At 42.0% G+C, this 17,437-nt stretch overlaps 1 protein-coding gene across 1 annotated transcript in view; it reads left to right on the top strand.

Moving 5' to 3' along the window:
* LOC306733749 (MAM domain-containing glycosylphosphatidylinositol anchor protein 2) overlaps positions 1-17,437 on the top strand; it is a gene marked incomplete at its 3' end in the record, with an annotated part of 170,422 nt that overhangs the window by 139,497 nt on the left and 13,488 nt on the right. Inside the window, exons 11-13 of the mRNA XM_079215043.1 lie at positions 2,737-2,885; positions 8,399-8,576; positions 15,911-15,931. Of these exons, the coding sequence (XP_079071169.1) occupies positions 2,737-2,885; positions 8,399-8,576; positions 15,911-15,931 (348 nt within the window). The remainder of the gene's footprint in view (positions 1-2,736; positions 2,886-8,398; positions 8,577-15,910; positions 15,932-17,437) is intronic.

The following is a 17,437-nucleotide window of genomic DNA, read 5'->3' as shown; positions in this document are numbered from 1 at the left end:
TTTCCCTCAGATTTCAAATATATCATTCATGTAAAAGGCAAAGTGATCACCAGTATGAATCAATGAACTGGTCTATTTTCTAAAATACAGAACAAAATGTCCTCAGAGCTGATTTTGACTTATTATTAAGAGAATTGATCAAACCAGTCAGAGCCCGACTGAAACTCTTACAAAGGGTCAAAACAAATGGATTTGTTTAAAAGTGAATGATTGCTTCTGAAGTGAATGCGTTTACTACTTAACTTTGGGAACAAAGCACTTAAATAAATTATGAAACATGCCAGTATGTTATGGATTATGTTTTCTCCTACTTAAGCATTCAGGATGTTTTCCCCATATTATTTTCTTCGTCATGGTATAGAAGTCATCTCAAGACGATGTGCATATTTTTGGGATTTCCCATCAGTTACTGCTAATGTTGCATGATTATGCAGCTGAGTGAACACGCAAACCAGCACTGAATGTTCTCTCTCAATGCTGCATGAAATATGTTATTCTGTATTCTTTCTACTGTCCAACAATCTGTATCTCAATACTGTGACTTTGCATTCCTATTGAGGGCATTTTCTAAAGCTGCTGGCCACTGCATTGTTTTTCTCAAAGGTTACTCCAACAGCACTGTTTTGCATTTGTTGGGGAAATATTTTCAGCTGTTGATTAATACTCTTCTGGTGTGTTAGTGACTATTTATGGCGGCAGGGTGGGGTTTGTTGAATGGACTCCAAACACACAATGCCCATGTTCATTGCAATGCAGTGTCTCATTGATGTCTTTTTGAGCAACAATGGAGGTATATGGCACATGCAATACGCTGTCAGGCTTTAGCTATACAGCTAGTAGAATATCACCAACAGTAAGGCCTGGTCACACCGGAAAGAGGCTCAGAGACCTCTCTGAGTTTAATATTGCTAACTCAGGTCACTCAGTCACTAACAGTACAAGACGTTCGCTCAGTTTATTCACATTTAGGGCACATTTGCACCACTGATGCCTGTTCCATAACTGTTTGCAAACCTCGCCTTTTCTATGGAGCAAATCCACTAATTGCGGCGATGCCATTGGAATGGATTGATTTCCCTTCAAAAAAACTTTACATTTTTTGAATTTTAAGTTTTGACAAGGCTTCTTATTATTCATATAATGTCTCCAGAAAATGTCTGTTGTTTGCAATATTGAGATCCAACTCAGGATTAAGAGCCACGGGCCTACTGTACTACCGTGCAGGTAGCTGAAACCAGACAGATAAACCTTTGAACTCATAACCTTTACAGACTCTCGAGTCACAATGCATTTCCTCCACTCAGTGTCATAAGTCAAATCTAATCAAAGGGAACAAAATGGCTCAAGGATCTGTTCACACAAAGGAGCCTACGGGAAGATACCCAGGAGACCACTAAAGTGTTTAGGGATATAATGCCATAATAATTCATCAATGACATGAACTAAGTTGACAGGTTTATGCAAGTGCCTGACGTACATCAACTACTCGGGTACATCAAATCCCAGTCCGGCTTTTGTTTGCGCTAACAATGGCTGCTCCACTGTCTTATCAGTGGCTATTAAAAATCATCTACCTTGGGTATTGTCACCCTTCGATAAACAAGCTCAAAGGCAAACACAGCAACGCGACATTGAGGTAAATTACTATTCTTTGTCCGGAAGGTCATCCTGTAAGCCTGTTTCTAGATCTTGATTAAAGCACCACTGCCAGCTCCTATACTACGGCTGTCTGAAAATCAGCTCGCTGGCTGTGACTAGAAAGCTGAAAAATCTTGAAAGATGTATTCAGACCATTGCTGTCGCAAAATAAATCCTCACTGATTCCAACAAAGCAAACCGTGCTATTGCAGGAAAAAGGATCTCTGTGCTAGTCTGGTCCCATCTGCATGAACTGTTTTATACCGAGGAGGTAATCTGAGCGTAACGCATGTGCTACACGGACACTTTGTTACATTCATCCTACAATCTGGTTCACGCTTTGATTCAACGCCATGAAAGAACTCTACAGTATGGCAGCAGAAGATGAAACTTTAATGATCCTTTGGGGGAAATTGGGTCATAGCGGCAACGAGGAATATCATATACAGTAGAGTGAATATAAATAGAACAAACAGAAGATGGTGCAGATAAAGAGATACTGTACAGCTTTGTCATGTTAATTCAGACGTTCTTATCGGCTTTAAAGAAGTGTCACTATGTTAACAAATTAAACATTTACAAGTTTACTTTTTTTCAAGCATATTTAAAGCCTGCACAGTGTGCAAAATATACAGTACCTCTGCAGCAAAGGAGAGCGTGCCTGTTCAGTAACGGTTCAATTGCAAGCAAAGAATTGAGACCTCATAAAAAAATATGATAATTATAATTATAACTTAACAACATTCAGTGATTACAGTTAGAATTCTCATCAATTTCACTAAATAATAATACATCCTGTGAAATTGTCCTGCTTTCTGAGGCATTTTAATGCTTTTTCACAGTGTTTACATTGTATAATCAGTCTGCCTGTGCATGTAGACACACAGCTGTAGAGGTATCTCAGCCTCTGCTGATGAGTACAAATTTCTGTCACAAGTACCTTTATGGAAGTGCAATACTACTACTACTTGGACTATATTTAGAATATCCCTTTAATTCAGTTCAGGGATGTTTTGCAGGCGTTAGTTGCAGGAGCCGCTACGTTTTTAGACATTCAGTTGCTCATCCTCTGAGCTTATGCATCTGCTTCCTCCCCAGGCAAGGCCTACCCTCCAGAGTTCTACTACGATACCTACAGCCCTCTGTGGCAGAACCGGCCCAGAGTCTATGGCTTCAAGCTCCAGTGGACCCAGATGAACCCCAACGCTGTGGACCGCATCGTCGCCTACAGACTCGGCATCAGACAGGTAGGACCGCTACGAGTCATCTCCTCCACCCCCCTGCCAGCCTATTTCTTCTCCTTATTCTCCGTGTAGCCCATGTGTGCATCATTCAGATGCTGTTTGCACTGAAAAGTGTTATTCAGTCCAACAGAAATCGGTTCTCAGGGAGCTTTTGTCATGAATTTGAAATGTTGGCTCCTGGTGCAATAATCGCTGAATCATCGGTATTATTGAGCCTCTTTTTCGACCTTTCTCAGATGAATTAGAGTCGTTTTGTGCCACCTAAAACCTCCTTTACAGCAAATTTAAGATGGAAGTGTTTGCACAGCTTGCTTGTTGTATTTCATTTGACAGCGCCAAAATCTGACGCCTCGATTCATTGACTGTCTCACTCTGCAGTTTTTGAGGACGTGAATGAGCCTCTGCAGGCCGGGCAGGATGACTAAGAACCTGTCACGGGCGGTCGTTTGAACGGGTTCTGTGGTTTCCACGAATCGCTTCTGTTTTTGCTCTCCATCAGAAGCTCAGTCAGAAGAGTGGAAAGGAACCCCTGGAGAGAGAGAGAGAGAGAGAGAGAGAGAGAGAGAGAGAGAGGGAGAGAGCTCCTGTTTTCCCTGCTTCTCAAGTAAACTCCACAGATGACACAGATGACAGGCTGGTAGCATTGATGGATGGCGTGGTTGCATTTTCTCTCTTTGGCAATCAATGTGCACCTTCTTCTCTCTCCTCGTGGCGGAGTGGAGCCCATTTTGTCTTTATAGATTTTCTTTTTATTATTTACAGCAGCAGGTGTGGCACCCACTTCGGTTCATGTCAAGTTCAAAATTGTGAGCCCCACAAACAAAAAACGAACATACATCAGAGAAAAGTAGTGCATGCTGCGATGCAAAATCCATCTCAGCTCTGCTCAGAATTAGCGAGCATACCATGACAGTTGTGCTTGCGATGAATAATATAATTTCATGTTTGTTTCACACTACACCCTCAAGGAATTGAAGCCTGAAAACACATTCTAAACCAGTTATGTTAGCGTAGCGCAATGATTTTTCTGTCAACTATCTTAGTCGGTCTGTTTGGTAATAAATGATGTTCTGCGGAGCCCATGTTTGCGCTTGACAGGCGTTTACCAGGAATATACATTTGCTTTGCCTATTTTCAACAGTTTTTTTTTAACAGATTGTATACAATGTCTGCATCTGAGCTTGATCATTTCGAGAACATCACTACCCCCAATCTACGTTAGCAGACAATCAGTGTTTGGGCAAACTGATTTTGTTTCCACCTTCTTGCCTTGATATCTCAAGCGGGTACATTTTGTGACCATTATTTCCTTCCTCCAAGGCATAACAACCAATCTTCCATTGTCTTAGATGAAAGGGATTATTTGCCTTAAGGAAAATTCCCTGACTTTGTCCCGGGTTTTACTATACAGTACACCCTCTGTGATTGATTGAGTCTCAGCTTAGAGTATTGATTTAGAATGATAATAGGATTTCTGTTATGCCTTTTGGTGAGGAAGAGTTGGAGCAGGAAAGAGGCGGTAAAAAAAAGCAACAGCGGTGAGGGAGAGGAAATGAGTGAGAGGAAGAGAGAAATGAGTAGGAGGAGATGCTCCCTGTGAAAATGAATAAATACGGAGATACCCCCAGACTGGATGTGAAAGAGTGGTGCAGGAAGGAAAGCTTCGGCACGTGGACGACACCACTTCGATCTATTTATAGATCCAGCAGCGGCTCCCCTGCTATTCCCTGAGAATTGTTATCATTTTCTCTTTTGAATTAATGCTCAGGGTTGGTAGACCTTATGTCTCTGTAATGGATTGCTTTGTGTTATCGTCCAGTGCTCCCGTGAGAGATAGAGTCTGAAGGGGGAATGGGAAGGAAGGTCTGGCTAAAAGGCATTGAAAGGGTGAGAACCACAAAACACAAATCCCCGCACCTGTCAGTGGTGCAACGGGAAGGTTTGACATCCGGCTTTGTTTTGATGCTGTTGTCGGCTACTTCAAAGCCTCTTCGGCTGTCCAGACGGTTGATTACCCATCTCCAACCTACATCTTGCCATCTTGGAATCTTCAGTCTCTTCATCCCCTTCCTCCTCCTCCTCCTCTACCTCTTTCATCCTTTTCAATTGATCTGTCAAGTCAGGGTGTGCAGGCAGATCAATAGGAGCCATATATTCTACATGCAGGCAATCTACAGTAGATCAGCCTTCTTCAAACAATACACCGTCACTGTGATTATTCACGTCTTACTTTTGGCTCCCGCCGTCGCTTTAATCAATCCTGCTGTGATTTTGAAGTTGCCGCCATCACATTATTTTGAATACATGTGGCACTCTGCCTCTGTGGGGGAATTTGACGAATGAAAGGTAATAGGATGTAAACAGAAACCTTAATTGAGCGCAGACGCGGGGATTCGGTGATCGTCGATGGGAATCAGAACAAAGGTACAAAGATCCATGTGTATGATTCAAAACGTTGGAAAAGTTGAACGTTTCTCTCAATCAACAGCTCAAACTTGACTTGATTTGCTCATTTAATATATATATATATATATATATATATATATATATATATATATATATATATATATATATATATCGTATTTTTTATGTCAAAATAATTTTACAATTTGTTTCCTTTTTTTTGTTGTGGTTCTTTGGAGTTTTAGTCAGTGTTTGCCAAGACTTGCATTGAAGGCCTCCATCTGCCTGGAGCTTTGACACACACACACATACACACACGCGCACGCGCGCACACACACACACACAAATGCACACACGCACACACACGCAATGGGTTGTGGGAGTTTGGGAACAATGATGACGTAATATACAAACCCCAAGACTTCATTCTCAGAGTAAACTGACAGGATGCCCCATTATAATAAATTAAATACATTCATTGTACTTTGACCCACAGTATACCATTGCTTCTTTAAAGTAGTAAGAGCATTTAATTAATTTTGCAAAGTAACAAAACAACATGTAAAATTAATTATCCTGTAATTGTGAAACATGATAGCAATCAGTTAATGCAAACGCAACGTCAGGGCTCTGCCTGAAGTAAAGCGTTGCTCCATAAGTATGACTTAAGTAGATTTCATGATGTCGAGAAAGTACGAGCATTTAGTTGTATATGAGATTACGTTTTGGAGAGCTTTTTGGCTCTGGGTCCAAAAGCAAATATACAGAAGAAAAAAGGAAAAAACATGCGAGTGAAATTCCATGTGTTTGGTCATCAATGCTGCAGCGTGACACTCCACATGTCCTAGAATGTTGGGTTTAATGAAGTGTATTAATATGTTTTTACATCTGCAAACCCCTCATCACCAATCTACAGACATTAGCCAGACTGACAAATATGGACAGGATGACAGGATGATGTGTCACTTCTAATGTATCTGTGTGTGTCTATTTGGAGACAGCCGATGTACTTTTTTGTCACCACTGTTAGGAAAAAAAAGAGTTATTTTCAACTCTTTTATTTCCATATCAAATGTTCTTGAAATGATACATCCTCTTTTGAAAGGGTTCAAACGCACACAGACAGACAGGCTGATACTGTGTAATTTATAGCAATTAGCTGCCGTGCTCTTCAAACATTTGTTTTACTTTAGTACTAAAAAAAGGATCGGGGGACAAGTGTTCCATCTGCAATTACCAGTGCCAGACAAAACACTCTATTTACCTGCAAACTAATGGTGGTGAGAACTTGCACCCCATAATTGTGTATCACCTAGGCTCTTAAGTAATTACCTAATTGGTATTGTTCACACACACAGACTTTGCTCCACTGCTATCACACCTTCGTGTACTCTACCTCTGTCTCTCTGTGCTCGTGAGAAGGGCATGTAAAGTCACTAATTGTGATGCAGAAGCTGTAACTTGTGCAGCTCTTCCCCTTAAGCTAATTCTCAAGGATAAAATGTACCCTAGATGTACACCCCTCCCCCCCCCCAAGAAAAGGCAGCAACGAACCCTTGTTTTATTTCTTTGAATCTCTAAGGGGCTGCATTGTGTCACAAGACAAAAGCACAAGCACATTTGTTTGTGTGTGATACCTGAGCTTAGTCACCTGAAGACAGCTTGTGTGCTCAGCATTGTGCAAAGTCGAGATGTACAATTCCTGTCAGTTCAAGGTCTCTGTATAAAGGAATAGCAAAACATTGCAGAGCATGATTAAAGACAAAAGTTTAAAAGAATGAGGCAGTTGTGTGCAGAGGACAATGATGTTGGCCGTACTGTACTGACACAACGCCTGTACAGTGCCGACTGAGGCATATATCTTTCATGAAGAAAATTAATCAGGATTTTTCTCGCTGCAAATATGAGAAAATTCCCGCTGCTCGTTAATAGCGGTCTTTGAATTCAGAAACTGGGAGCTGCCTTGAAAGTAAATGTAGCTAATGAGCAGCTAGCTGTCAACAGCTTACAGAGAAAAATACGTTTTTGTTGTGTTGCATTTAATGTTGGCAGATCATACAAATGCCTATAGACAAGGTTAATTGGCAGATGAGAGGGGACATCCTACACTGATAGCGAATGGAATATATATATATATATATATATATATATATATATATATATATATATATATATATATATATATATATATATTTGCTGTGGTCATATTTGTAAATATCAGGAGCAAACTCTTCAGAGGAATTTCCTTTGTAATCTACATGCTCTCATTTTGTATTGATACTATAAAATATATAGTGCCTTGTGTTGCATATGTACATATATAAGTATTGATCATAGCAGCTTTGAATTTGCAGTGGTTACAATTATTTTTGTAACCACTTACTTTTGTAACCTTGTACTTATTCCAATTCCTGTCAACAGAGGACTGAAAGGAGCAGATACGCATGTTGGTATAAAAGAGTCTGGAGGGCATGAACTCCTCTCACTCTACAAAGATGGTCTTTGAGATGCCCATACATTCTATGTACCTGTATGATTTGTAGTTGAACAACTTTTTCCTTTAAGCCTAACCAGCCTAGATGTTGGTCATGCTTGCCAACACGAGCCCTTGAGTCCAAACCTTCGAACCATGAACAGAGTGAATAATCAAAGCAACTCTAAACAAGAGAGACTTAGCCATCAGCCTTCGACTTCCTTTATCAATTAAATTAGCTTTTCTTGCCAGAAACCCAGTTCTGTCATCTCTAGAAGAACGATTGGCGGATTTAAACTACACCATCTAGGACAGGGCTCCCCTAAACCTTTTGGCACCACCCATATATGTATCTTGACATCGCTGCATGTTGAATTGTACTATTAATTATCATGTATTTCAGTTTCAGCTGAAAGTGTGATTTGTGTTATTGGTTGACTAATAAGTCTGAGGATAACCTTGAACTTCACTTTTCTGAAACTTCTCAGAGAAAATATAAAAAAATCTGATGGATGCAAACCCATTGCTGACATGGTGTTAAGTAGCAGGCAGTGGTTGACGTCCCGAATGCTTTTCATGGACCAGAATATATGTGTGTTCATGCATGTTGTGTATCTGTGTGGCTCCTCTTTCCATCCAGATGGGATTGCAGCGCTGGTGGGAGCAGGAGATCCCAGTGGACGGAGCAATCAACAAAGGAGAGCTCATGACACACAACCTGACGGAGCTCATAAAGCCTGAGTCCTACGAGGTGCGCCTCACTCCCATCACACGTTTCGGAGAGGGGGACTCCACCATCCGGATTGTCACGTACAGTGGTGAGTGCTCTCTACTAACTCTAAGGCTGTCTTATTTGTGAGGGACGTTGATCAGTCTGCTCTGTACTTTAATGCTTCCACGTTCCTTACGTTCCTGGCCACCCATGTGGTTGTACAGGTAGATGAATTACAGCTACAGCTGGTACCGTTATCTGTCAGCAAACTCAGAAATACTCTTATTATTATCACCAATTCAAGTTTGTGCTGCCAGATACAGACCCATGTGCGTAGATACCAAGAGTTCCCTCTGGTATCACCAACCATTACGATGATCCCTACTGTAAGAGCCACAAGTGTATAATTGGAATTTCAAAAATATTCATAATTTACTTTCTGAATTATGCTCTTTGTGTAGAACTAAGATACGTACAAAAATATATTGAAAGATATTTATGTTAATGTTCGGGATTTAATGACGTCTGTGATTTAATGACGTCATGACGGCAGCTGCTGATGACGTATTGTGTTTGATATGTAGGGAGGACAAAGGGAACTCATTAAAATGATTTGAATCACATCTAACACACACACACAGTCATCAGAGGACAGCTTGAAATCAGCTTGCTTCGCTTCTTTGCCACTTTGACTAAATGTGAATCAACTGACTAATCACCTCGACCGTGTGACCTTTATCGCCTGAGTCAGGTCTATTCTGGACTCGAGCAAAGTCCGACTTGTTTCTGTGCATGAGAGATCCTCATGGCATGTTTACTGCGGTCATATTGTTTGATTTGGTTTGAATGAGGACTATGATATATAATAGTGGACGCAAGCCAGCCTGGTAGTTTCTTGCTAATATAGGTACGTTCTTCAGCCTGTTGGACGACCCGCTGGCTGGAATACAAACACTGCATTAGCATCCAGCGGTGCCGGTGAACAGATGCACAGGTACTTGAGATGTGCATTTTCAGAAACAAACTGGCTGACTGTTTTCTGTCTATCACCGACTGCTTCGGTCTTGCTGAGTTGCGCCGCCGCCTGCTGCAGTTGTGAATTATTCAGTCTCACTGCAGCTTATCGTGGCTGGTGAAGAGAGAATCAGAAAAGGGAGGAAGAGAGAGAAATACAACTTTCTCTGCTGTTATTTCTAACGCAGTTTGTGACGACATTGCGTTAAACCTTGAATTGAATTCAGATGAGTTGAATCAAATTGAATCCAAGTCGTGAGAATTGAGACTAATTAAGGCGGAGAGAGAGAGAGAGAGAGAGGCACAGAAGGAGAGATGGAGGCAGTCAAGTTGGGACTGAGGAAAAAAGGAGATACAGAGGAACAAAGTAAAAAAAAAAAAACATGAAGAAGAAGAAGACAGCCAATGCTGATGTGCGAATCGGCTGCCCGACAAGAGACTGGACTAATTATCACTCTAGGGCTGCTCTGCTCTCCCACGCACAGCACAGAGTCACTGTAGCCGCCTGATGCAGGTCTGAGCAGAACCCACTCTGCTCGCAGAATGCGTCCCGCAGGACATCCTGACTGACGGGGAACACGGGCCGGGCATCATCTCCATCATTGCTTCCTTTTCCCTCTCACAGAGGAACGGTCTCTATAGAAGTTTATGGTGAACTGTGTGATTTTTTTTTTAATGATGTTGCGTGCAGTTATAATTTATCAGTATGTTAGATTTGGGTCTTATTCTATTTATATTGTATTTTCTTGGAAGAAAGATAAATCCCATTGTGCTCGACGTAGACCAGAGACGTCAGAGATGTTTGACTGAGCTTCTCAATTTCAGCACTTTCATTACTGACAGGCAAACCTTAGTTTGAGTCAGAGAAAATTACGTCAAAGGATTGACTGTTTTAAGAAAATGGTTGTACATTAGACACACTCCGCTATGTGAGGCAGCTCTCATCATCCACCCTTAATAAACACATGCAGAGTTAAATACACAGCACCAACAGCATAGAGGTTGTGGCTGTCAGGCTTCAAGTAATGTGTGTCGTCTGACAGGACCAATCGCCAGCCTGTAAGTAGCCATCGGCAGCTACAAGCAATAGCATCAGTTGAGAGCTGCAGAGTATTTATTCATTCAAAGAAGAGCAAAGCTTTTCCTTGATGGACTTTCACTCTTCTTCCGGCTCACTTCTGAAAGAGTTTAGGAGCTGCACAATTATACTGAATTTAATTAAAATCGCAATATGGCCGACTGCAATTTTCAAATCGCAAGAAGTGCAATATTTCTTCAATGCTAAATGTGATCTAAAAAGATAATTATGTGTAGTATAAAGTTGTTCAGCTTAAAACAGTTACTCTGCATGTCCCCAAAAAATATTAATGAGTGTGCTGTTTATGTACACGCATCCCAAACTTTATATTTTTGTATACTAACAATGTATAATACAATTAGTATATTTATATGTACATTCAGATTTATTTCGACATAACCCAGCTGGCGTTTAAAATGTCCACCACCTGGACAAGGGCTTGCATGAGGTTTTGTTTCAACTCAAATATGCCAAAGAAATTAAGGAAAATGCACCCCTGTCCACAAACCCACCACTCAACCGTGTACAACCTTTTATTATACACGTTGCCTCACAACTGGGGCATATGTTAATATGTTTAATATGCTGAAGAAAAAAGCTAAACCTTTTAATCTTTAATGCTGAATCAGACACAAACAGAATATGTATAAGAAGTGACGCACGACTGTGTATTTAAAGTTACAACTGGTTATTTTTTCAGTCCAAATAGCTCTCAAGTGTCAGTGTGAGTGTATTTGTCTCTCTGTGTTTGTCCATTTACGTCTATTTGGACATGACGAACGTGCTGCTTTCTGCCTTTTACTACAGTAGATAGTCTCCAGTTTCCCATGACGCTGAAACAAACAATAAACCGAAGAAATGTAACAGCCGGTTTGTTAGCCGTTAGAGAATCATGTTTATGAAACATTCCTGTCCTAGTTTTAACTCTCGGGCCTCTAAAATCTAAGTTTGAGTGAGTTTCCTCGTCTTTGCCCAGTAGGCCAAGCGATCATTCTGATGCGGCGCATAAAGCCGTTGGTAGCAGCTTTTCTGTGCGTTGGCAAGAAAACACAAAAGTGGTTATGGTGTCCCCAGCTGTAGGATGAAGGATGGTTGTGTCACCAAGATCCAAAGATGCTCTTTTAAATTTTGCTGCAGTGACAAACTTGGCATCTGTTTGGTGTTCCTCATAACACTCTCACTCTCTCGCTCTCGCTCTCTCTCGCTCTCTCAGGATTTAATCTTTAAGCCTTGCGTCAACCTGCAAAGAAAACACTGCACAGAAAACACTGTCGTTATTATCTTAATTTTCCATTTTTATGCAGCTCGGAAGTGAGATATACAGTAGATGCTGGTCCTAAAGTCAAAATTCACTAAATCTTATATTAAATATAGTCCTCCGCTTCTGGAGATTTCTATCGCCTGCCATACCTGAGGTGTTGGGGTATTATTATCATTATTATTATTACTATTATTATCCAGCCAGCGAAGGTTCAGCGTAATCCCTGTCTGAGCTTTTGTTCAGAACTCAATGAAATATTATTTTATCATTTTGTATTATTTTATATATATATATATATATATATATACACTTTGGCCTCCAGCCTGTTACATAGGGTTTCTGATAGTGGGCAATAAAAATATGATACAATACAGAATAATACCTTGAGCTGCTATCTTATCTCATACCTCTTACTTTCTTGGAAAAAAAACATTTCAGTTCAAGGCGTAGAATGAGATGAGGAGGTCGATGCCTCTCTGGTGTGTGTCTGTGAAGTAGAAGACTGCAGCTGTTAGTTAGCGTCGCACAACGGAGGAAGAAGCTACCTTCAGAGAGTGTCTTCCTGATGCTTTTTTATGAATAAAAGATAGACCAATATTATCATAAGTGATATGAAATGGAGCACCTCTCACTGTGTCCATGTGTTATATGTTTGCTTGCTATGCTTACTAGCGGTGTCTTCTTTTTTTAGCTTTTTGCATTTCCTTTTCTCCTCCACTTTTTTTCTCTCTTTATCCTCGATTTACTATTTAAAACACGTTAAAGTCGTCCACATAGAGGAATCTCCTGCTAGCGTCGATGTGTCACACGCCGACTGATGCAAGAACAGGATAACACACGGGAGATTAATGCACATGGGTTGGCTGTGTTTGGGCGTGTGATGCTGCAGGACACGTCCATCCTCTGTGAGGGAGCCACAGTTTTCATTAAAGGACACACTAGTGTGATGTCGCTCGTGTTATTTCCAGTCTCGCAGACATGAAGGGAAGATTGAATGACATTTGCTCACGCTGTTATTATTCCGACCGATGGCGGGAGCTGTGAAGCCGTCACAGGGCTTTCTTGGGACGTCGTGGCATCCACCCAGAACCCCTAAACATGATGGATGGGAATCTTAGAGAGCGTGAATTATACGAGAAGCTGGGCCGGCGTTGCATTTGAGGACACTTGGCTTGGGCCGGGGAATTGTCTGCTGCTTTGTAACACGGCCGGAGGCCAGTGGGCAGAGAATCCAGCCAAGATGAAGTCAGCGTTTGCTTCCCGGAACGGCCTCCACGGGCCGCTGTCCTTTGGCGGTCAACAGGCTCGCTTTGTGTTTCAATCAAAATTAGGCAATTTTTGGACAGAAGGCAGTCATGCGTTCAGCAACAGTTTATGTTTTCCTCCGATGTGGAAAAGTAGAAACCTTGACGTGCACCTTGGGTTAAGGACATGACCTTTTTTCATTTGAGAAGTCTTCAAAGAACTGCAATGAAAACACACTTTTCTTCACGCCGTGATCTCGGGGACTGTTAATCTTAAGAACTATAAAAATTACATTTCATCCATGATCATTATTTTGAGGCTTTTCTAGCTGGAGGTGAAAGCAGAGCGGCGCAGCACTGAGATAGAAATAAGAGTTTTAAAAAAAAAGCCGTTACACCTTGCTTGAGGGCTTTTCACACCTGAGCTTTTACAACATTGTGCATTTTTAGTGCTCGAGGTCCACTTGCGTTTTCGGGGACGACAGAAATATGTGAAGACAAGGCTGTGAAATTAAAATTAAAAAACCCTTTTAATGGGATGAGTCAACAACAGTTAGCATTCTCTGTGTATTTGTGTTCCTTGTTTTTTTTTATACCATAGCCGATACAGTCATCTCAATTTAAAGTTAAATTATTTGTTGGCAAATGTGTGTGTGTGTGTGTGTGTGTGTGTGTGTGTGTGTGTGTGTGAGTGTGTGTGTGTGTGTGTGTGTGTGTGTGTGTGTGTGTGTGTGTGTGTGTGTGTGTGTGTGTGTTTTGCGTGCACAGCAGTAGTAAAGTAGCCTCTGGGCCTGCTTTCTGCCCAGCTTGAATTCCTCAGTGGGGGTAGAGACAATGCTCGAGCAGACTCATTCATCTGGGCTGAGGCACCGAGAGTCAGCCTGGGAGGCTGCAGGTAAAAAAAAAAAGATTCTGACAAGGAAACATATTTTCATAACTACAGTCTTGGAAGAAAGAAGGGGGCAGCAGCAAGGAGAGAGTGTGTGTGTGTGTATGTGTGTGTGTGTGTGTGTGTGTGTGTGTGTGTGTGTGTGTGTGCGTGTGCGTGTGCGTGTGCATGTGCGTGGCTGAAAGAATAGTGTTTTGTCAGAAAACTCAGCATCCGTTTCACAAGCCCGAGGCTCTAAGTTGTCCTTTAAGACATTTTCTCTGCGATGGCCGGGTGATTTCCTCCCTCTCTCTGCAGACTTTCATTGCAGCAGTGACAGTGTGCAGCCCAGCGTATATAGATCCAGTAGGATGGAGGTATTTTCAGTAACATAAGAGATTATTAAAGCTATTACAGTGTACAGCCGGCTCTTCCCACACTCGCGGTGAGGCTCCAGCTGCAGCGTTGCAGTTCACTGCGTGTTTTATATGATTCAATTGGAAATGCAATGGTTTGTTTTCTCTCTCTTTCCCCATCTCTGCGCGTGCCTTTTGTGCTCATTTCTCTTTCCTCCACACTGCAACTGAACAAGTGGATGCACATTTCTATGAGACCGCAGAGCAATAAACAGAGATCACTACCATACTTCTTTCTGCTTTTTTTTTCCTTTTTTTTTTGAAAGAAGACCAATTCCACCGTACCCGGCAGTACTTCCCCCACTCTTCAGTACATGTTTTCCTTTTGTAGGAATGATTTGTTATTACTCACTTTAATTGGGTGGATTAAAATCAATTCCCCCATACGAATAGTGGAGGTTTCATAAATCACGCGGCAACATAGTTTTGCGGTAAAGCTGATGTATCGCATCTATTCAGCCGGTCAGCGATCGATCATGAAAATGCCCATGAATCTTCTTGACAGGTTAAATGGTATTTACTCTGCAAAAAGTGAAGTGCCGACTAACTGGCTTGTTGCGACTCTGTGTGATACCCTTGACCTTTCTGTGTTTGCTGCGGCGGTAGCCTCTTAAATTATCAATGAGGTGGGAAGCATTGAGCCGCGGCCATGTGGACAGAATGCAGAAGAAGCTTTGCGCGCATTTCAGTGGACTTGAGTCGTCGAGAAGTTTCCATAACCAAGGATGTTACAGGAAACGTGATTTGCACACACACTCGGGATTATTACGACTTTTTCTGATTTACCGGCTTCCAAATGGAAGTATAAATTAGGCTTAGTGCTTTAAATGGAAGTCACCTTGAACAAGAACATCAGCAGTGTCGGTAAATGGCAATAATGATAAGCAGTTGCGCTATAAGCTTATTAATGTGGTCAGGCCGGTCTTCCTAATCCCTCTGTCTTTTACATTTGATAACAGGCGGAGAACGACTGCTGTCACCTTTTCAACTTTAAATCCCAGACATCTCTGTTTCTGACTACTCAATAATAATTGCTGTGTGTGTGTGTGTGTGTGTGTGTGTGTGTGTGTGTGTGTGTGTGTGTGTGTGTGTGTGTGTGTGTGTGTGTGTGCGTGCGCGTGTGTGTGTGTGTGTGCCTCTGTTTAGCTGTGTTTACATTTTACTCGAAACACTGTGAAGGCAATAGAGCCCAATGAAGATGGAGCGCGCTCACTCTAATACGCTTGCAGTGTTTTAATATCACCAGACAGTATTTCCAGCCCTCCACGGGCCTCTTTCATTTTCCTTTTCATGACAGCGGAACACTGAGCGTAGCTGAAAGTTTTATACATGTAGACTTTTATGAGAGATGCGCCAAAACAGCAGATGACAGCGGGACAAAAGGTTAATAGCGACGGCTACAGCGTGCATGCTCGTGTTGTGTTCTGTGGGAGAGCTCTTTTTTTACGTGACAACTTGAGTGCTCGTACAGCCATTCCCTTCTCAGAAGTATTTCACGTATTGACAGACGGCTAATATATTCTGTACTAATGACTGTCCCTGGCCTTTCTCTTTCACAGCTCCCGTCAACCCTCACCTGAGTAAGTAATGTGCACCTCACTTAGCACGCGCGGTCTGCAGTGGCGAGATTCAAAGCACCCGCACATCCTGTAGAGATCTGACTTGTCTCACTGCACTGGAAGCTGCTTCCAAGTGTTCTTAAGTGGTACCAAATGAAGTATGATGAAACACAAAAAGGAGACTTTCTTTTTTAGAAACTCTGAGTAAACCTTGATCAGGCGATCTGACATGCTGGGAGCTTTTAATCTCCACAGGACAGTGTGCCTTTTGGAGGGAGTGCATTTGCATGAGTACATTTGCACGCTCTGTGCTTTGTGAGCATCGCTCGTGCATGCGTCTGCGCCGTACGTTTGTACCCTTTAATGTTTAGTCTCGTTTATGACACATTCCACTGTTGAAACTTTACAAATTCACATTATTCACGCCGTGAGACTCCACGCTTCCTCATTGTTTGCTGTGCTGCAGTGCGCCGTTGTGTAATGTGGTTTATTTATTTGAATAGTTGTATATTTTGGTGGGTGTTCACACAAACATCGCCGACATAATAACAAACATCCTAATCACCAACATCATTATCCAAATCCCCGAAGGAAACTATCTTACCTGCACGCATCCTCTTCCTCCCTCCTTCCTCTGCCTCTCCTCCAAATCCTCCTATCTCTCCCAGGCACAGAGGGTGAAAACATTCAGTTTAGCTCACAGTGGATGGGGGCGTTAGTTTCTGACACCCGGAGCTAGACCTCCATTTAAATCTGCATGCCTATGAGGAGAAGAGTCAAGAGTGCCTGCAACCTAGCCCCATCCTCTCCCTCTCCACCACTTTTTTTATTTTGTATTCTCCGGCTCTAACTGTCTATCGCTTTCTCTGCCTCGCAGCATCGTTGCCCTTTTTCCCTCCCTGGGTGCATCCACCCACACTCTACCTCAGTCTATGTTACCTGAGTAAAAGCTGCAGATTCCACTCCTCTCAAGGTCACCACTCCAAACTGCTCCCAGCTACATTTTAATAAATCAATGAATATGTATCGGAACACACGCCTGCATCCTGAATCCAAATGTTCTTTTTTACTATCCCTTTGAGGACTCTGCTCAGCAGCACCGTGTCCTTTGGTTCAGGGTTTCGCTTTGTTTTGTTACATTGAGTGAATGGACCTTTCGACACTGTTGATCTTGCTGCTACCCATTCATTAAACTGAGTGGGTTAGTTCCCCACGCGTGTGATGTCTAACTATTCATTAGTATATTTACTGTTGCACATTTTTCTCCATGTAACGTAACTCATCATAACCTTGCGCTACAGATTTTTTTTTAAAATATTTCTTTCAAAGCGGGATGAAATTTACAGTTTCACTTCCTTACTGCTCACTCCACTAGTTAAAAAAATGAAGTGGAAGTGGTGTGGAGAGTGACAGAGAAGAGGGAGTGTGCATGTGGGGGGAGGCACCCAGTATCTCCATCTGCACACCCACTACAGAAAAGATGGAGAGTGATTGAGAAGGAGGGAGTGGGTGTCAATTGTTAAGACT

Source organism: Taurulus bubalis, assembly GCF_910589615.1.
Source record: "Taurulus bubalis genome assembly, chromosome: 3".
Lineage (NCBI taxonomy): Eukaryota > Metazoa > Chordata > Actinopteri > Perciformes > Cottidae > Taurulus > Taurulus bubalis.
The sequence above is the reverse complement of the archived record's forward strand: the minus strand, read 5'-3'. Positions and strand labels throughout refer to the sequence as shown.